The sequence below is a fragment of the Chrysemys picta genome, chromosome 4, assembly GCF_011386835.1.
Source record: "Chrysemys picta bellii isolate R12L10 chromosome 4, ASM1138683v2, whole genome shotgun sequence".
In the NCBI taxonomy this organism is placed as follows: domain Eukaryota; kingdom Metazoa; phylum Chordata; order Testudines; family Emydidae; genus Chrysemys; species Chrysemys picta.
Window position 1 is genome coordinate 28,458,428 of NC_088794.1, and position 21,457 is coordinate 28,479,884.

The 21,457-nt window shown below is 47.9% G+C and overlaps 1 protein-coding gene across 1 annotated transcript; it reads left to right on the forward strand.

Annotated features, from left to right (window-relative positions):
- Window positions 1-14,607: 14,607 nt before the first annotated feature.
- On the forward strand, window positions 14,608-19,229 carry LOC135982820 (olfactory receptor-like protein COR4). The gene is made up of 3 exons (XM_065591024.1): window positions 14,608-15,521; window positions 17,577-17,597; window positions 19,199-19,229. Exons 1-3 carry the CDS (start codon window positions 14,608-14,610, stop codon window positions 19,227-19,229), a joined length of 966 nt encoding a protein of 321 aa, XP_065447096.1.
- The last annotated feature ends 2,228 nt before the right edge of the window (window positions 19,230-21,457 follow it).

Here is a 21,457-nt window from a genome sequence, read left to right on the forward strand (position 1 = left end):
TCGCTCAGCTCCTCCTCCTGGCTGGCGGGGGGCTCCTCAGGGACCAGGGTGGGGCTGGCGCAGGGCTCCTCAGGGGCCAGGGTGGGGGTGGCGGGGGGCTCCTCAGTGGCCAGGGTGGGGCTGGCGCAGGGCTCCACAGTTGCCAGGGTGGTGGGTGGCTCCTGCTGGGCCCTGGGATGCAGCTCCTGGCTCCTTGGCTTCCTGTGAAGGAAGCCCCAGAGCTGCCTTGCCCGGCTCCTGCCCTCTCCTGGCTCCCTCCTCCGTAGCTGTACCCGGGGCCACCTCCATTTGGGCCCAGAAGGTGCCTCAGGGTCAGCTAGGGGAGCTGGTGTCATCCACTTCCTGCAGCATGCCAGGCAGCTCCTCTGTTTATGCTGGCCACCAGCCTCTTCCCCGCCCGTGGGGCCAGAGGGGCCGCTCTCCTCCTCAGAAAGACGGATGTTCTTTCCCTCTGGCTCTGGAGCCACCTGCCTGGCCTTCCTCCTGAGCATCTGCCTCAGCCGCTCCATCCTGGAACTGAGTGGGGAGCAGCCGTGAGTCTGGGTTCAAGGCAGCCTCTCATTAATGGGGCCTGCCTGCTCCCCTGCCCACCTCCCCTCCGCTGAGGCAATTCCTCCTCCCCACACATCCCACCCCAGGGCACAGGAACCCTCATCCTGGGGAACAAACCCTGCCAAGGGACAGGCTGGGAGCCCTATTGGTGGGATATTTCCACCACACTGGGGATGGCTCTGGAGAACTCCACTTACTTACTCTAGATGGGATGGAGCTGGATGGCAGATGCTTGCTGTTGGTCCTTCCTTTACCCTCCTCCTCGATCCTCTGCACCCAGGTGGCCTAGAAGGGGTGCTGCAGAATCCCCTGCCAGCAGGGCAGGGGGTAGAAGTGGGGAGATCAAAAGTGACTGTGAAAACAAGACAATGTTTTATTGCCAGGGGATGGATAAACTCAGGCCAGCAGCCAGGGATTCACAACACTGACCGACGAACAGAAGGACACCTCCCATCTCAAGGTCTCCTAGTATCTCACGCACATTCCTGAAATGTGAGGGCCCAAGGGCTCTAGGGGAGTGTCTCCAGCCCCACTGTTGGAAACAGAGGCCTTGGCAGGAAAAGCCACTGCCTCAGGGTTGCACTGGGAGTCAGGGATAGAGCCGAGGATGGAGCCCAGGAGTCCTTTGTCCAGGCTCCCGCACTAACCGCTAGAGGAACACTCCCTTCCAGAGCTGGGAAGTGCTAGTCTCCCTGGCTCCGAGGGTGACCTGTTGTAGTGACTGACGCATTTGCTACTTGTCCCCCATCCAAAGCCAATAACACATCTCTGTGTTGGCAATCATGAGTTAGACCTTCTCAGCACCCCTCTGTCTCCCGCAGCTGTCAGGTATTCCTTGGATTATGGAGGCTTGGATGCTAACAGGACTGGAATTTGTTACTGGCTCCCTGCGTGGTTCTAGCCAATGAGGGTCTCAGTCTAGCCTCAGAGGCCCACACCCCCAGACACTAAAGATCAAGGTGGATTGATTTCATTCCAAATGATTTGTATTTATATTTTTGAGTGATTTTCCTAATGAAAGATTGATTCTCATGAAATTCTAAGTGGTGGCCGATGACAGAACAAGGAGCAATGGTCTCAAGTTGCAGTGGGGGAGGTCTAGGTTGGATATTAGGAAAAACTTTTTCACTAGGAGGGTGGTGAAGCACAGGAATGGGTTACCTAGGGAGGTGGTAGAATCTCCATCCTTACAAGTTTTTAAAGGTCAGCTTGACAAAGCCCTGGCTGGGATGATTAAGTTGGGGTTGGTCCTGCTTTGAACCGGGGGGTTGGACTAGAGACCTCCTGAGGTCTGTTCCAGCCCTAGTCTTCTAGGATTCTATGAATAGGTAACCATTAAAACATGCTGGTTTTGCAGGATACATAAGAACAAAAAGGTTAACTGAAACATTTGTTTTCATTTCAAACACACTGAGGTAAAGAAGTATCTCTAGTTCGTGCATTGAGCTGATTGTTCCTGGTCATAAACCTCCTTCCAGATTTTAGAGGTAGTAGCTCACATCTCCTCCTCTCTAGCGTTTATTCATATATTACAAGAGGAAAAGAAGCCTTCATTCTTTTTCAACTCCCAATCAGTTTCTTAAATTGGAATGAAGTAGCTGCATCAACTGAAATGAAGAAAATAGTCTTTTTGCACCTGCAGAAGAGGCGATTGCTGCCGAAATCTGGCTGAGTATTTCAACAACTTCTGCACCCCCAGGTGCTTAGGCCATGACTTCCAACAGTTCAGTGGTTTGACTTCCTCTGAAACTTGGCAGCAAACATGGACTTCTTCATCGATGTATTTATTTAAATGACTTTCCTAGGCTAGAGCAACTATAGGCCTTAACATAGCTTGTCATAGTTTCAAATTTTATACTTGATAGGTTTGTTTAAAAAAAAAAAAAGCTTTTTAAATTTAAATTTAAAAAATCCAGTTTAAATTTAAAAAAAAATCTCTTTGGGGGGGGGTTTGGTTCTGAAAAAGCCATTGATTGGTATTCCCCTTGATTTTAGAAGAACTACTTCATTTGAGAGAATCATAAACTGCTCATATTCTCTTAAAGGAGAGGAGGCAGCAGAATTCATCATATCAGTAATTTGTTGCACCTTATTTGCTCAGTCTTAAACAAACAAGTGTCCAAAACTCTAGTTAGTCTCTTTTATGTAGGCCCAGCTAAGAGGTGGTAGGGGGGCAGGAATGCTGTCTCCGTCCCTGAACCAGTATTAATTGCACAGGATATTGCCACAAAACCTCCATTTTACTGCCAAATTGTCTAAGCCATTCCTCTTCTGCGCTTCCTGGTTTATACGTTTCAAATCTACAAAACCTTCCCCTTGACCGTCCCTGCCCAGGCGGTGCAGCAGGCAGAGGAACCCGAGCAGTAACACTGTGACCCCAGAGGTAACTCAGCCCCCCTGTCACTCACTGACTCCACTAACCCTGAGCATCAACCCGAAGCCTGCGGCCTGCCTTGGGCATCGCTCCCACGGAAACCTGCAGGCTCATTTACTGACTTATGCAAATCACCTGTGGAGAGTTAGCTCTGACTATCTGAATTCACTCTAAAGCAGTGGTTCCCAAACTTTAACAGCCTGTGGACCCCTTTCACTAAAATGTCAAGTCTCATGAACCCCCTCCCAAAAATGAATATTTCCAGGGATTTTCAACTTTACCTGAGTATAAATTAGAAAAGAAGTGATCTTGGAAATACACAATTTGTTTTTATGACATGCTTATTACACACTATTCATTATTATTTATTATTTATCATTACAGTATTCTTATTACATTATGAAAATGGCAACACTCTTCCAAGATCTCACTTTCGTAGCTTGTATCACTTGGAATAAGCCTGTTATAAGACAAGGCTCCTATGTTTCATCAAGGAGTATCAGATGTGAAACAAGCATAAAGGTATTTAAGAAGCCAACTTAAAGAGTTCCTCCTACACAAGCATTCAGGTCTTGAGCAGTCCAGGCAAACAACGCACATTACAACAAAGTTTAAACTTGTTCTTCATAATAATTGTAAAAACAATCCTAGCTGCCTATTTCATTTTAAAAACAGCCAAAAATATCTACCTCCCTTTCCATTTCTTATAAGGAGTCTTGAAATTTAAATCTCTTCAGTGTGATAGATATGCTTGCTTTGATCTGCTTACCTCTTGGAAGTCCAGGGGCTCTGGGCTGCTGGCCCCATGGTGCCTGGGGTCCCTAGGGGCAGCTCTGTCCGCCATTAGGGAATTTTTTCCCGAGAACCCCCTGTAACATTTCGCGAACCCCCAGGGGTTCACGAACCTCAGTTTGGGAACCACTGCTCTAAAGTCACAATGCCCTTCAGCTTACAACACCAATGTAAGGGACAAGAGGGAAGGAGGAAGAGGGAAGCAAAATGATCAAATTCCAAACACCCCCAGCGAGTCACAGATTCATAAATTCCAAGCCCAGAAGAAACCACTGCAGTCTGACTTTCTGTTTTGCTTCGGCCATAGAACGTCCCTCAAAATAATTCCCATAGGAATTAGAGCAGATTTTTTAGTAAAACACCCAATCTTGATTTTAAAACAGGCAAGTTGTGGAAAATCCAGCACAAGCCTCAGTGAATTGCTCCAAACTCTGATGTTTAAAATGCTCGCCTTTTTTCCAGTGTGTATTGGTCTAGCTTCAACTTCCAGCCATTGTCTGCTCATAACCTTTATCTGGTAAAGTGAAGAGCCCATTAGTAAATATTTGTTCCCATAGGCTCACCGCTTAACCTTCTCTTAGATTGAGCTCCTGTAGTCTGTCACCACAGGGCAGGTTTTCTAATCCTTTCATCATTCTTGTGGCTCTTCTGTGAACCCTCTCTGATTTATCAGCATCTGTCTCAAATTGTGGACACCAGAAATGGACACAATATTCCAGGAGTGGTTGCACCAGTGCCCAGTACAGAGATATCGAACCTCTATACCTCTACTTGAGAATCTGCTAGGACAGAGTCCCCTATCTTGTACTTAGAGCCTATATTTTTTCTTACCTTCTACACAGATGACGATTTCTTTCAAAAAAATCCACACCTATATGAAAAAAAATTCCTCAGAATGTCCTCCACAACAACCGTCTCTTGGTACTCTGAGAGAACCGCGAGATGGAGACTTGCTGCAGCAAGGCTACAGGGGGTCTCTGAGGTTCCCCCTGCCCTGCATCCCTGTCCTGCCTGGCTGTTGTCAAGGGAGCTCTGTGAGGTCACAGACGCCTCATCATCTTTGCCCAATAGGCTGAGTTCCTGCCTAAGGCCTTTGTGAAGTCACTGCCACACTCACCATTCCCTGGCAGGCCTGATGCCTGCCCCTGGCCAGCCTGGTTGGATGTTTGAGCTGCACCCTGGTTCTCCCCACTTGCTCATTATTGATTCTGGGGAGCAACCAGGCCACCTGGTAAAACAGCAGAGTCTGTTCCTCACCCCACACTGAGTTTTTCATAGAGGCCCAGATTGTGAAACAATTCAATCTCCTAATCTGGCCTCTATATCACGGGCTATGAAATTTCAGACTCTCAGCACCCTATTAAGCCCAATTGCTTGTAATTAACTAAAAGGACCCTTCCAGAATGAAAGGCAGTTGTGATGTGAGGACACCAGGAAACAGAGACTTCACCTCTCCCCTGGGTAATTTGTTCCAGTGGCTTGTCTCCCTCGCTGTCAGAATTAAATGTGAAATTGACAACCTTTGATAAGGGCAAAATTTATGACAATCTTTTAAATAATTTAAATGGAAGAGAAAAAAGAACATTAAGTGGAATATGTTCACTGCCAAGTTTTTCAGACAGTCGCACCACTGATGTGGTAGCTAAGGCCCTGGAAGGAAAGTTAGCTGAAATGCTAGCCTAGCTTTGGACAGCAATAACTTCCTTGAAAGGTTCAGAAAATATTGTCTTCATTTCAGTTTATTCAAATAGTTCAGTTCAATCGACTAGTTCGTTAAAATTCAAGAAAGCCATTGGGAGTTCACAAAACAGGCAAACTTGTTTTCCTCCCTCAAGCTATGGATAAAAACTACCTGTGAAGGGATGGATCTACTGGTTCATCAATCTAGAAACACGTGGAGACCAGAATGTATCATTTCAGTTCACTAACCACACATCAAATTTCCTTGGTTTAAGAAATCAGTTAGTTTTAAAAGCAAAACATTTTGATACAACTTTTTTCTTATGCTTCTCTTTCTAGCTCTGGCATAACCTTGATGTGTGACCAAAGAGAGGTCACTTCTTTTCTTTTTCCCTCTGTATCATGGGGATGGAGAAAATTCTCTAAGTCCTAGCAGGAGAGAGATTTGAGCATGTCAGGCGTGTTAGGGCCCTTGTGCTCTAAAGGACAATGGATGATTGTTGTTTGGGACAAGAATCCCGACGGATTTGATACTTGTCCCCCAACCAAAGTCAATAGCACATCTCTGTACTTTCAATCATGAGTTAGACATTCTCAGCACCCCTCTGTCTCCCGCAGCCCTCAGGTGTTCCTTGGATTATGGAGGCTAAGAGAACTGGAATTTTTTACTGGCTTCCTGGGTGTTACTAGCCAATGAGGATCTCAGTCTGGCCTCCGAGGCCCACACCCCCAGCCACTAAAGATCAGGATGGATTGATTTCACTCAAAGTTTTTTGTATTTGTATTTTTGAATTATTTTCCTAATGAAAGATTGATTCTCATGGAATTCTTAGAGCTGGCAGATGACAGAACAAGGAGCAATGACCTCAAGTTGCAGTGTGGAAGGCTTGGATATTTGGAAAAACTTTTTCACTAGGAGGGTGGTGATGCCTTTGAATCTGCTAGGATAGAGTCCCCTATCTTGTACTTAGAGCCTATATTTTTTCTTACCTTCTACACAGATGACGATTTCTTTCAAAAAAATCCAGTCCGATATGAAAAAAAAACCGCACAGAATGTCCTCCACAACAACGGTCTCTTGGTACTCTGAGAGAACTACGAGATGGAGACTTGCTGCAGCAAGGCTACAGGGGGTCTCTGAGGTTCCCCCTGCCCTGCATCCCTGTCCTGCCTGGCTGTTGTCAAGGGAGCTCTGTGAGGTCACAGACGCCTCATCACCTTTGCCCAATAGGCTGAGTTCCTGCCAAAGGCCTTTGTGAAGTCACTGCCACACTCACCTTTCCCTTGCAGGCCTGATGCCTGCCCCTGGCCAGCCTGGTTGGATGTTTGAGCTGCACCCTGGATCTCCCCACTTGCTCATTATTGATTCTGGGGAGCAACCAGGCCACCTGGTAAAACAGCAGAGTCTGTTCCTCACCCCACACTGAGTTTTTCATAGAGGCCCAGATTGTGATACAATTCCATCTCCTAATGTGGTCTCTATTTCCAGGGCTATGAAATGTCACACACTTTGCACCATATTAAGCCCAATTCTTGTTGTGCCTTTCTTGGCTAGATCGAATTAGCCCTGCCCCATGATATCCGATCTCCCCGTCCTGCTGGGAGCCCCCGAGCCAGGAGCACCCCAGTAGGGGCCTCCTTGCTGTTTGTCTGCCGGGCTGGTGACAGGACTTCCTCTGCGTGGGGATATCAGATGCACCTCCAGAGGCAGTGCAGAAGTGAGTGCACTGCATCAGCCCAGCGTTGGGCTCAGGGCTTTGCCCTTGGCAGCTTCTGCTCCAGTCACGTCTCTGGGTGCCCGGATTCAGAGCTTCTGCCCCCTGTGGCTGCAGCCAGTGCTGGGGAACTGGGCTCAGGACTTTCATGCCCCTCCCCACTCCTGCTGGCACTCTGGGTATCCGGGCTCGGGTCTTCTGCCAGGCATCTGCAGCTGAGGCTCGGGGCTTCCCTTGCCGTTCCTTCTGGGGCTCAGGTGTCTATTTTTCTAGATGTCCCGAAAATGGTAGGAGCCGAGGTGCTCCCAAGTAGTAGGTAGGAGCTGAGGTGCTCCCAACAGCAGGAACCCTCTTGCACATCTGGGAACCTCCTCTAGCTTCAGAAAGGTTGCTGGCTGCTGCCCTTGGAGCCCAGGTCTGAAGGCACCACACACGTGAGGGTGGCCATGCTGTGACCCCTACAACAACCGCTGAACTCCCCTATTCTCCTATTTTGGTCGGGACCCCCATGGTTACAATACCATGACATTTCAGATGGAAACATTGGTCAATTTCAAGGCCAGAGGGTTTTTAAATTAGTCAAACTGAGCCCTGAATTTGGTAGGGACCTGGCTATTATGGAAGTCCTAGCAGGTTTGCACTCCCGGTTCTCCTGAAAGGCCATTGAGAATTCATGCTGCCTGAGAAACTTCCCAGAATAAGCTACCAGGACTTGGGGGGGATGAAGGAAACCAACCAAAGCCTGAGCTAGGATGGAGAGCATTGATCCAAGCGGTGTTTGAACCCCTCCACCCCCAACTGCCTGCCTGCCGTGAAACGGACAGAGGGGCACTGATTTCTATTGGTGAACTTGCTACAGACCGGGGGCTTCAGCACAAGCCATGGAGCCCATACTCTGACCTCTTGGATAAACAGCAACATTGGCTTTTTAGAAACCTTCCCCCCAGTGCTCTGCATCCACTTGGGATTGTGCCCAGCAGAGGCTGGTGGAGGGGAGGGGAAGGCAGAGGAGGCCATGCAAATGTTGTGGCGTCTGCACTACCCCACAGACACACACCCAGCAATGCACGGCATAATAGCCAGGACAGTAAATGATTTGGCCGTAACCTCCAAAATCCTCAGTGTTGAAAGTACAATTTATCTAGAAAACAATGGGAGGAAGGGGTTAGAGAGTTGCAGTAACCACCTGGATTTCCAGTCTCTGGCCAGGCACATCCCCCTCTCCACAGTTTTCACTGATATCTTCTCCAAACTGGTCCTCCTGATATAATCTGAGGTCACATCCTGGCCTGCAGGGACATTGGCAGGATCTTCACTGTTCCCAGCTGCAGCATCACCCTTGTTATCCTGCCTGATAAGGATCCCGCCAGGGCTCAGCTAAATGGCATGTATCATGACAGGCTCTTTGCTGAGGGCCCTTTACAGCACCCGCACCCAAACCCCTCAACCCCAGCCCCACCCCAGAGCCTGCACCCCCAGCCGAAGCCCTCACTCTCTCCCACACCCCAACCCCAATTCTGTGAGCATTCATGGCCCTCCATACAATTTCTATACCCTGATGTGGCCCGTGAGTCAAAAAGTTTGCCCATCCCTGGTCTAAGGCCACCAAATGTTCGCAGTTACATGGCCCATGAAGCTCGCCTCCATCACTCACTGGTTAAAGCTTCAAACAAGCCCCTTTGTGCTTTCTCCCATTCTGCCCCCCAAACTCGGGAGGAGCTCCCTGTAAACATCAGCAAAACGACCTCCTCATCCCAGGGATTGTTTGATTCTTCAATTATTCCCATGTCCAGCAGGCTTGCCAGCTCCTTCTGAACCTGCTGCTGCAATGTACCAGTTCTGTGGGGTGCTTTGCTGGGTGCAGGTTGTGATCCCACAGTGTTAATCTTAGGCAACATTTGTGAGTCAGGCCTGGCCTGCTAGATAATACCTGGCAGTGACTTTGCAGCACAGTCATAACCTCTGTCTTTTCAGTTACGGTGACCTCTTCACACACCTCAATGCTCTCGAGTGGTATTCAGGCATCAGATCCGTAAGGGGCTGTCTTACAATCCTCTGCACAGAATAGCATCTTGACAACAGCTTCACTATTGTGATGCACATTTAACAGCCCGAGGTGCATCCCTGCTGCGAGGCCTGTGTACTTTGCAGGTAACAGTGTGACCCCTCCCTACCACCTCGGAAGGCCCCTCCCATCAGTTTTGCAATTTGTACTTTTCCACGAGGAGTAACAACTGCAGCAGATCACCTGCATCAAATGATCACTCACAAGGACAGCAGGACCCCGTTTATCCCCTTGAATTGAGACCAGGGCCAGACTGGTTAACTAAAACTTCAGATAATCGGATGAATGGGAAAGTGGGAGGCTGCAGCGCCATCTAGTGACCATAACAGATACTGCTCATTTCTGGACCTGTGTGTGCTGGTTGTTGGGTTAATATGGAGAACCGGATAATGGAGGGTCGGATAAACAGGGTTCTACTGTATTGTGCTCATCCCATTCTTTCCGAGCTGCTTGGCTTTTAGTGAGGCTTCGCTTCGCTATTCCAATCATGGATTTAGGGAAACCTAATTTAGGCTCCTCCCTGTGAAAGGGAAAGGAAAAGTGAAGTGCTTCAGTAAGAGTAAACTTACCAGAATGAAATGGTTCCATTTTTTTCTGTTTCAAAAGGGCATTTGGCTTCAGAATTTTATTTCATTTTTTATGAGATTGTGTCTTTTATGTTTTGTGGCACACAAGCAGAGAAGTTAGAGAAAACATAAAATTCTCTTGCTGGAAGTTCGCAATGTTTTGCTAATTTGTTTCTTAGGAGCCAGAACAATAATGTGTGTGGAATCATCATTACTGTGTATTCTGTGTAGTTATGTTGTTGGCTTCTTTAGGAAATTTGCAAAAGAGGATCACTGGGAAAGCCTGTCCCCCCCCCCCCCCCGTTCCCCCCCCCCCCACATACGCACTACACATTTGCTGCCCACTGGTGCTGCCTGAGCAGTAGCATTGTGACATCAGAGATAATCCACCACTCAGCACTCACTCCCTCCAGTTCATTTTCATACTTGGGGAGAATGGCTAGCAACCTGGCTACCATGGCAACAGCTACCTTTGACAACTGATTGCCCCCAGAACATCACCACAGGAAGGAAGTTGGTAATGAAACAGGGACAGATTTGGATAAGCAGGACAGCCTCCTGCTGTGCTCATTTGGGTTTGTACTGTGATAGGGTCCAGTGTTTTTTTCAAAGGGCAGTTGTTTGCTACTTTCCTTGGTAAGGGCCAGGTGAAAACAAGAGGAAAAATTCCAGCTCTTTTTCTTGGATATTGTTTATCTGCTTCTTACGCATTCAGGGTTCTAGCTGAGAACTTTCACTGAAACAGAAGTTGCATAAAATGAGTTTTGTTTTAATACAGTTTAATTTAATTACTTTCCATACTCTGATCAACACGGCACTGAGTGGTGAAACAGAGATTTTCACAAAGATAACAATGGCAATAAACTATATACTGAAAACAACACATGAGTAAGAGCTTCAGTGTTTAAATAACACATATATAAAATATTTTCTTTCTATTTAAAAAAAACAAAGGAAATCAACAAACAAAAAACCCTTCCTTTAACGTTTCTTAAGTTTGCTTTCATCAATAAACTAAACCATAACATAATTAGGAAATACAAAGTCAAGGTTTTAAAAAGGATTAAAAGTTTACAAAGTTTTGCATTCTCAGGTTAGCAAAGGTCATGCTCTCAGAGTTCAAGTAAATTGGAAAACCAGCATCATACATTGCAAGTAGCACCCTGGGCCGGCAAACAGGATGGAACATGGCAGGTACCATTGCTGGAGCAGATGCTGCATGCCAGGGACCAAGTCACGCTCTCCGCCGCACTGTTACAGCCCCTTGGGAATCAGTGATGAGAATGATGTTAAACCTACCCCGGGCCATTCCACCAGCACAATATAACCACACCCTGTCCTTCCCCTGGATTGCTCCAACCTGCCTCCTAGAGCAGGTGCTGGGTCGGGGAGACAAGGGATGTGTTCTACATCAGGCACAGAGCCCATATCCCCCCAGTGGCAAAAACCTTCGCAAAACTTTTCAAGATAATGCATCTGCATGTGATTATCCCCTGTCCCCTAGAGAAATACGGTGTATTTTAATGAGTCTGCCCTTGCTTGTCTTGATGATCAGAGCTCATAGGTGCTACAGGGATCCTCTCCCAAATGATGCTATGCCAAACATAAACGCACTTCCATCCTATACTTTGAAATCAAGAAAGACGACATCTCTCCGAAGGTAGGAGTGAACACTATTTCCAGTACAATAAAACTGAAATCTCCTTTTGATAGTTACATCAGGAAATAGCTCTTTTCAGAACACCTTGCCCAAGGCAGAAATTTGCAGAAGTCAACTTGTTGATTATTTGAATCTATAATGCAGCCACGTGGGAACAGAAAGGAGATTGTTCTGAGTCTTTCACATGAATTCTCTCTTACAGTCCATACCTTGGGTGACTTCTGGAGTGGATTATTGCAATGTTCTCTACAATGAGCCACTCAGCCCAAGCACAGCTACTGCCAAATGCAGCTGTCCACTGAATTACAGGGGATATTACACCTAGGAGGACATCTGGGACCATTGAAACTAATGGGAATTTTGCCATAGATTTCAATGAGGCTGAGATTAAATATGTGGGGAGTGATGGTCGAGCATTCTCACTGGGGGTCTCCTACACCTGGAGGTCATTTCCCTGGGCACACACATCCAAACTCTGAGTTTTCAAGGCACAGCGTAAGGCTCATCTCTTTCTCTGAGTGCCGTGTGGAGGTTTGGTTGTGGCGAGCACGGCGTATTGGAATGCATGTTCATTAACACTTTGTAGAACATCACTGCTTTGCCGAGCAGAGACAATGTCTACCAAGGCTCAGTCCAATGAAAATAAATCATTTTCTGTGAATCGGATGGGCTTTCAGTGACATGGTCCGCTCAGATGCTCTACTGAGCATTATGTAGAATGTGTTTACATTAGTCTTTTCTCTGATGTTTTTAACTCCATCTTTCCTTGAATTACATAGAGGGGAATTCTACAGCTTCTTTTGAGAGCACTTTTCGCTTGCACATAGATAGATAGATAGATAATGTTTTTTAGGATCTGAGATCTGTGAACAGGCAGGAGAGCTCCTTTAGCATTAAAAATATTTATGGTCATCAATCCTGTACTTCCTTTAAAAGTGGGGGTAGGAAATAGCTTAATAGAAATTTGCTAGAATGTAACTATCTGACCTCTGGTTCTGATTCTCTTTAGAAGGAATTTGGTCTGCAGAAGCATTTGGATTCCCCGGTCTTTTTATGAAACACTGAATAAACACACAGAAATTGCCAGATTGGATCAGACCTGAGCTCCATCTAGTGTCTTGTCTCTGATAGTGACTAGTACCAGATGTTTCAAAAGAAGGTTTAATAACCTTCAATAGGCAGATGTGGAATAATCAGCCCTTTCCCCCATGTCGCCCTGATCTCTCATAGTTAGAGAAGAGATTGGTTTAAGCCCTGAAGCATAATGTTTAGTATTCCTTAAGCATCCACATCCACACACCATGCCATATAAAACTGTCAAATCCCTCCAGTTTCTTTGTGGTTCTGCTTAACAGCACTCCTAGGATCTACAGACATTTCCCAACTTCTCAGCTCATCCAGAAGAACAGTTCAGACCAGCAAGGCACTGAGCACGTTAGCCCCAATCCAAAGAAACATATAAGCACATGCTTAACTTTAAGCAACTTTAAGAATGTAAGAAGCCCCATTGAAATCAACATGCTTAAAATTCTGGGTGCTCCACTTCAGGAAAGATGGAGATAGATTGGAGACAGCCCAGGGGAGAGCAATAAAAACAATAAAAGGTTTAGAAGCACTGGGGGATGGACTAGATGACCTCTTCAAGCCCTACTTTTCTATGATTCTATGAAAAGATATGCACCTGCTTAAATGTTCTGCTGGACTGAGGGAAGAATGCTCAGATCCATGCAGGATCAAGCCCTAAATGACCTATTGTTCTTTGCTTGGATGCATTTGATGAAAGAAGTCAAGTCCTTCTCCCTTTCTATCTTCTGTAGAAGTGCACGTTAAGCAAGCTGCCTTTGAAGTTGAATAATCATTTTATTTGTTTCAGAGTAGCAGCCGTGTTAGTCTGTATCCGCAAAAAGAACAGGAGTACTTGTGGCACCTTAGAGATTAACAAATTTATTTGAGCATAATCTTTCGTGGGCTAAAACCCACTTATTTGTAATATTTGTCTGAATGCCGACTGACTGACATGCTATTTGGCCAAAACCAAAGAGTGTGTAAAGAAATAAATGACATGTGTGTGTATGTACGGCATGTGCATGAATATGTACACACACACACACACACACACACACACACACACACACACACACACACTTTTTCTTGATCTTTGGCCACAAAAAACATACCTGATGATCACACTAGACGTTCACTACCTTTTACATTGCCAGGGTGTTATGAATGAGAACCAAGCCATCCCCATAATTTCACAAACTGGAATGTGCGACATGAGCTAAGTACAATTAACAATTATATGATTTGGCAATCACTATTGTGACATGGGGTGAGGAAAAAGGTGCATTGAGGATATTGATTATATGATTAAATAGGTTTACAGGCAGTTTCTTATCTCTATAAAGACAGGTTAAAAGATAAATCTATACATAGAATATTTTTTCTTATCATTATAAATATATGTTTCTAAAAATATATTCACTGTTGTTAATTTTCTCAGAAATATTCACCCCTGGCTACACACTTTTTGTCTGATCATTAGAAGTGTACATAAGGTAATTTTTCAGCAGCCAAAGAACAAGAAGCTACAGGATTTAGTCAGCATGGCTGTAGTGTCCAGAAGGGATACATTTAGAAGCTCCATTTTTGAAATATTTTCTCAATGAAAGCATGTGCATAATGTGTTCTAGTTGGTAGCCGATGATTTAAAAACATGGAGGCATATTTCGGTGGGGGAAACTGTCAACCAATAACCAGAGTGCGATGCAAACTATGCGTTCCTCCTAACCATGTTATTGTTCCCAGGTATAATGGAGATCCACAGATTCTACTACTGTCTAAGGTACCAGTCCCACCAAATTGAACATATTCCTTAATTTTATTTATGTGAGGCATTCCACTGAGTCTGTGAGGCTACACTAATAAGTGAAATTAAAATATCAACAGAATATGGGTCAAAATGTGTAAATCAGACTAAATGGCAGGGTAATGCACTTTCCTAGAGATAAAGGATTTTTTTCTCCCTTAGAAGAAGTGAAGGAGTGATGGGTTTTCCCATCAGTTGTTCCCGGTTCCATTCCATGACTCAAAGGGTCTTTACGCATATGACCACAGTTCTTTATATTAGCATACACCATTTGCATAAGAACGAATGCCTTCCTTTATGGTTGATCCCGCAGCTAGCGCCCAAGGCTGAATGAATGGCTGGAGGAAATTGTACGGCAGTGACCGAGTTCATTCTCACAGGAGTGACAGATCGTTTGGAGCTGCAGGTCCCCCTCTTTGTGCTGTTCCTAGTGATCTATATTATCACCCTGGTGTGGAATCTGGGGATGATGGTTTTAATCAGGATCGACCCCCAACTCCACACCCCCATGTACTTCTTTCTCAAGAATTTATCTCTCGTGGATGCCTGTTACTCCACAGTCATCACTCCCAAGATGCTGATGAGCTTCTTAGCCGAGAGGAAAGCTATTTCCTATACAGCTTGCATCATCCAATATTTTAGCTTCATATTGTTTGTCATCTGTGAGTGCCTTCTGCTGCCAGTAATGGCGTATGACCGTTATGTAGCCATCTGCAACCCGCTGCTGTATATGGTCATCATGTCCCCAAAGCACTGCCTACGGCTGGTGGCTGGTTCATATCTATGGGCCTTCCTGAACTCTGTGATACACACCAGCGGTTTGCTAAGATTATCCTATTGTGACTCCAATATCCTGAATCATTTTTTCTGTGATCTCAACCCACTTCTAAAGCTCTCCTCTTCCGGCACCTCCATCAATCAGCTACTCGTTTTCCTCTTTGGCAGTCTGATTGAGGTGATCAGCATTGTGACCATCCTCATCTCATACATCTTAATTATTGTGACTGTGCTGCGGATCCGCTCCACCGAGGGCAGGCGCAAAGCCTTCTACACCTGCACCTCCCACCTGACAGCCGTCTCTATGTTCCATGGGACAATTCTCTTCATGTATTTCCGACCCAGTGCCAGCTACTCGCTGGACACAGACAAAATGGCCTCGGTGTTCTACACGGTGGTGATCCCCATGCTGAACCCCCTCATCCACAGCATGAGGAACAAGGATGTGAAGGATACCCTGAGGAGAGCAATAGAGACAAAATTGAGGGCCCATCTTTCCCCAAAGGGTGCCATAATAGGACAACCCAATCCTTCAATGGCTTCTCTGCACACATAGGGCTTGTCTGCACTACAGGGTGGATCGATGCTGCAGCGATAAATCCACCAGGGGACAATTTAGCAGGTCTAATGAAGACGCACTGGATCGACAGACTGTCACTCTGGCTTTGACTCCGGTACTCCACCAGAATGAGATGAGTAAGGGGAGTCTATGGGAGAGTTTCTTCTGTCGACCCAGCGCAGTGTGAATCCTGTGGTAAGTAGATCTAAGCCATGTCAACTTGAGTTACGCTACTAACGTAACTCAAATTGTGTAGCTTAGATCGACCTGTCCCCGTAGCGTAGACCTGCCCATGGGCTCTGATTCAGAAAGTCCTTAAGCACATGTTTAGGTTTGTCTCCCTTTGACTTCAGTGGGGCTTAAGCACATGTTTAAAGTTAAACATGTATTTAGGTGCTGCTTTGAAGAGAGATGCGTTCCTGACTAGAGGCCGTATGTGCATAAAAAAGCCATGTCGGTTATTAAATGATGGTTTGCTCCCCTGTGCCTATAATAAAATACTTTGAAATTGATTTTTCAGTGTAAGATGTAAGAGGGTGATTTAAATATTGTTTAGAATTACTGCATAAAAGGGAAAAGTTCACCCTGCAACAATGGATTCATGAGCAATGACCAGGATGGGTTTTAATGTCCAAAAACGTTGACAGATATTTGTTCAATTCCATTTTGTGATTTTACTTCAATCAGATCCACAGCCCAACTCCTCTGTTTTTTGGGAGACATTTGTGTGCGTGAAATGATATTCAAACCTGTGTTTGTTGGAAGGGAGAATGTTGTGAATGCTCAGTGGGGTCTGATAGTTCTGGTGAGGACTCACACCAACTCTTTATGAGTTTAGGAGTCACACAATTAAAGACCAGGTAGTTTAGGTGACCAAACATATACAGACACATTTTCAAGGATCGTCGTTGATTGTGAAAGCCACGGTTATTGGGATCTCAACGTAAAAGATCTTGGACCTTATTTTCCTAAGTGTTGAGTACTTACAGCTCCCGTTCACTTCAGCTGGAGTGGTGGAGTTTCTGGAAATCAGGACCGAGGGGACTGAAGTTGGGCACCCATAAACAGAGGCTACCAAAATCATTGGCCATTGCTGAATCTTTAGGGCACGGTGAATTGCCGAAGCACCAGTCACCTCACAGTCCATCTACACTGAAATGTAAGCCCAGGGTAAGCCCACGGTTCGAACTCATGCTCAGGTTAAACCCCCTTCCATCTACACACAAATTGCACTAACCCTTTACTGGTTTGTAGTGTAGACGCAGGCCCACTGGACTCCTCTTTGGGAGTCAGCCAAAAGTATCCGAAAGGCTGAGTTTCTTTGTCCTCTGGACGGTCAAGTGTTCCCACACTGCACCGTGAACAAACAGCTAAAGTGGTCACATTTTGGGAGCCTGCTAGGAACTCTGGGATATGAGTGGTTGAAATGGGGCCCACATAATGCCATGTAAATGCTGGAGCCCCAGTTCGGGACCCAGGGTGCAACAATCCCTAACCTGGGTTTACAAATGAGTGTAGTTTCTCAAACCCTGAGTTAACAAACCTGGGTCTGCTAACGTGAGTTCTACTAGCCCAGGGATTACACTGCAGTGTAGACGTGTCCTCAGAGAGTTAGTGAATCACTGTGATGTGTGTGTGTGTGTGTGTGTGTGTGTGTGTGTGTGTGTGTGTGTGTGTGTGTGTGTGTGCATTGTTCAGCACAATGGGGCTCTGGTCTCAATTTGCACTTCCAGTCGCTACTGTAAAAGTAATAATAGTGAACTAGGGGCAAGTTTCAACCACATGCCAGGCTCCTGCTAGGATCCTTTTATTCTATAGATATGACCCAGCAGAGCTCCCTCAGGAATGGCGAGATTGAAAAGATCTGAGGAATCACAGCCTAACCCCTAGGCCCACTGCCTTTCAGACTCACGATGCCCAGTCAAACCTTTCCCCTCTTTTCATGCAATTTACTTAGGGTTACCATACATCCGGATTTTCCCGGACATGTCCGGCTTTTGGGGGCTCAAATCCCCGTCCGGGGGGAAATCCCCAAAAGCCGGGCATGTCCGGGAAAATCGGGAGGTCAGCCGGGCCGGCGGGGAGCCGGGTCAGGCGGGCCGGCGGGGAGCCGGGCCGGCGGGGAGCCGGGTCAGCCGGGCCCGCGGGGAGCCGGGCCGGCGGGGAGCCGGGTCAGCCGGGCCGGCGGGGAGCTGGGCCGGCGGGGAGCCGGGTCAGCCAGGCCCGCGGGGAGCCGGGTCAGCCGGGTCAGCCGGGCCCGCGGGGAGCCGGGTCAGCCGGGCCGGTGGGGAGCCGGGCCCGCGGGGCCGGGAGCCGAGGGGTGCGCCGGGCCGGCGGGGAGCCGGGTCGGCGGGGAGCCGGGTCAGCCGGGCCCGCGGGGAGCCGGGCCGGCGGGGAGCCGGGTCAGCCGGGCCCGCGGGGAGCCTGGCCGGCGGGGAGCCGGTCAGCTGGGCCGGCGGGGAGCCGGGCCCGCGGGGCCGGGAGCCGAGGGGTGCGCCGGGCCGCCGGGGGCCGGCAGTGCTGGGCGGGCCGGGGGTGGTCGGCCGGGGCCGGCACCCCAGGGCCCGAGCTGACCCAGGCTGGAAACGCCGGGGGGCCAGCCTGGGCCGCGCCTCCTCCCCCCACACCCCCCTTACCTGCTTCAGGCTTCCCGCGAATCAAATATTCGCGGGAAGCAGGGGAGGGGGCGGAGACTTTGGGGAGGGGGCGGGGTTGGGCGGGGGGTGTGGGCGGGGCTGGGGGCGGGGCCGTGGGCCGTGGAGTGTCCTCCATGTGGAGGCACAAAATATGGTAACCCTAAATTTACTCCCTTTTGCCTGCAGCTGCTGCCACCCCCTTTCTGCCCTCACCCAACCACAGCGGAGTTTTTATCTCGCTCCCCTGCCCCCAACACAGCTCAGACCCGGGGCAGGGGGAAAAGCAATTCTAAAGGCTGGGGGGCCTGCGGCGTGGCCTACAGAAGCAGTGGCGTCCTAGAGCTGAGAACTGTGTAGGCAGAGGGAGGGAGCAAAAAATAGAACCACACCCAGCTACCAGCATCAGCCGTCTTAACAGAAACCATCACCCAGCCCATCACCTAAGAACATAAGACTGGTCATACCGGGTCAGACCAATGGTCCATCTAGCCCAGTGTCCTGTCTTCCACAATGGCCAGGTGCCTCAGAGAGAATGAACAGAACAGGACAATTATCAAGTGTTCCACCCCCTGTCATCCACTCCCAGCTCCTGGCAGTCAGAAATTTTGGGACATTCATAACATGGGGTTGCGTCCCTGACCATCTTGGCTAATAGCCATTGAGGGACCGATCATCCAGGAACTTACGTCATTATTTTTTGAACCCAGTTATACTTTTGGCCTTCACAACGTCCCCCTGGCAACCCCTGTCCTCTGCACAGCTCTACTGCTGACAGTTGAAATTCTTCTTTAGCACAGCAAGTATTGGCTTGTGGTTTAGGAACTGAGTTCCAGACCCGAGGTTGTTGTATAGTTTTGTTGAAGTCACTTGAAGTCAATGGAGCTACGCAAAGGACAGCAAATGGGGATCTGGCCCTGAAAATGAGTTCTACTGATACATCTTATTTTTATTAGTTGGTTTATCCAAGGGAAGGTCAAGAAGTGACTTCAACATGCTGTATATGCGCCTGTGTGGGACAAAGATTTCCAATAGGGTAAAGATATTTAATTCTGTAGACAGAGGCATAAGATTCAGAGGCTGGAAGCTAAATAAACTCAGTCAAGATGAGGTGCACCTTTTTCTTAGTGAGGGTAATTAATTATTGGAACAAATTACCTATTACTGTGGCAGATGTTTCATCACGTAATGTCTTAAAATCAAGGCAATATATTTTTCTAAATCATATGCTATCACTTGAGCAGAATTCATGAACTCAATGGACAAATTACTGGGTGAGGGTCTTGTGCCTGTGTTATGAAGGAAGTTCAAATAGTGTGACAGTTCCTCCTCTATCATGGTGGGTCCTGCGCTTATTGGCAGATTTACTTGCCTCAGAGATTCACCATGTGGGTTGGGGAACAGCCCAGAGACCTTCCCCTCTGGAAGAACCCACAGTCCAGGTCAATTGGGAGGTTTGGGGGGGAACCCGGGCCCGCCCTCTACTCCGGGTTCCAGCCCAGGGCCCTGTGGACTGCAGCTGTCTATAGTGCCTCTGGTAACAGCTGCATGACAGCTACAACTCCCTGGGCTACTTCCCCATGGCCTCCTCCAAACACCTTCCTTAGTCTCACCACTGGACCTTCCTCCTGGTGTCTGATAACACTTGTGCTCCTCAGTCCTCCAGCAGCACACCCTCTCACTCTCAGCTGTGCTGAACTCAATGACACCTTTTCCATTGACTTCAGATCAAGGCACAGAATTTGATGCACTACTTAACACTTGTAGTTTATTAAACTGCTCCCTGTAGGAATGTGATACTAGTAGCAGTTACTGATACATAATAGATTGTAAGAAACTGCTATTGTATAAAACTGCTACCTGATGTAGGAAATGCTTACAGGTACTGTAGCAGTTTCTTGCACTGTAGTATGTGTGAAACTGCTTTTTGTGTAGAAATGTGGTCTATGTAACAGTTATTGAGATGTATAGATTGTAAAAAATTGCTACTTGATGTAGCAACCTAACCCTCCCTTGCTGCAATTTAAGCCCATTGCTTCTTGTCCTATACCGGCAAACCTCCCCTCCTCCCAAGCCAGGAGCAGCGGGAGGCTAAAGCCAGGAGCCCCAACCAGGGCCGGCTCCAGCTTTTTTGCCGCCCCAAGAGGCGAAGAAAAAAAAAAGATAAAGCTGCGATCGGCGGCACTTCGGCGGCAGCTCTACCGCATCGCTTCATTCTTCGGCGGCCGGTCCTTCCCTCTGAGAGGGACTGAAGACCCGGATGTGCCGCCCCTTTCCATTGGCCACCCCAAGCACCTGCTTCCTGAGCTGGTGCCTGGAGCCGGGCCTCTCCCCAACGCCTCGCCCCCTGAAGCTGGGAGTTGCATTGGGAGCCCCCCCTGCCACTATACAGTCCCTAGCTACCCCCTCCCTGCACCCTGAGCTACCCCCTGCTTGCACACAGCCCCTAGCTACCCCCTTGCCCGCACCCTGAGCTACCCCCTGCCTGCACACAGCCCCTAGCTACCCCCCTGCCCGCACCCTGAGACATTTTCAAAGTTTTTGAACTGAGTCCTCCCTTTGAGTTATATGTTTTGGTTGCATCCCTCCAGAGCCCTGACAGGCTGGGTGCCCTCCTGAGTGAGTCAGGGGGTGGAGGTGGCGCACCCTTCCTTGACTGTGCTGTGTGGAGCTGGGTTGAGCCCTGCCAGGCCTTGCCCCTTCCCCCTCCAAAAAATAGAAGTAAAACTATGCCCATGCCCAAGTGTGTCTCCCCGGCCTGGAACCCCGCGCTCCCCCACCCGCCCCAGGCCCTGTTGTTTTTATAGGATGTTGAACGGGGCCTCAGCAAGAAAAAGGTTGAGAATTCCTGGATTAGACGATCTCTCAAGATCCCTTCCAGTCCTATGGGTCTATGTGGAAAGAAACAACTGAAAATGGGTGACATGGACATGGGCAAATCCACTAAGCAGCTTTGCTGGCAGATAGAGTATGGCAACTGTGTGGCATGTGGCAATGAAGAGAAGAGATACCCCCATGGGACAGTAGAAGGAGCCACTGCCCAATCCAGCCACACTCACAGCCCCACGGTCGAGAAGGGAAACAGAGAGGGAGTGTCATGGGTTGGCGTTGCTGCAAAGAGTTTGGGCCATAAATGTCATTATTGGGGATTTCCAACCCTACATATTTCAATCTAATTTCCCCTGTAACTGTGGAAAATCCATTCTTTGGGTTGG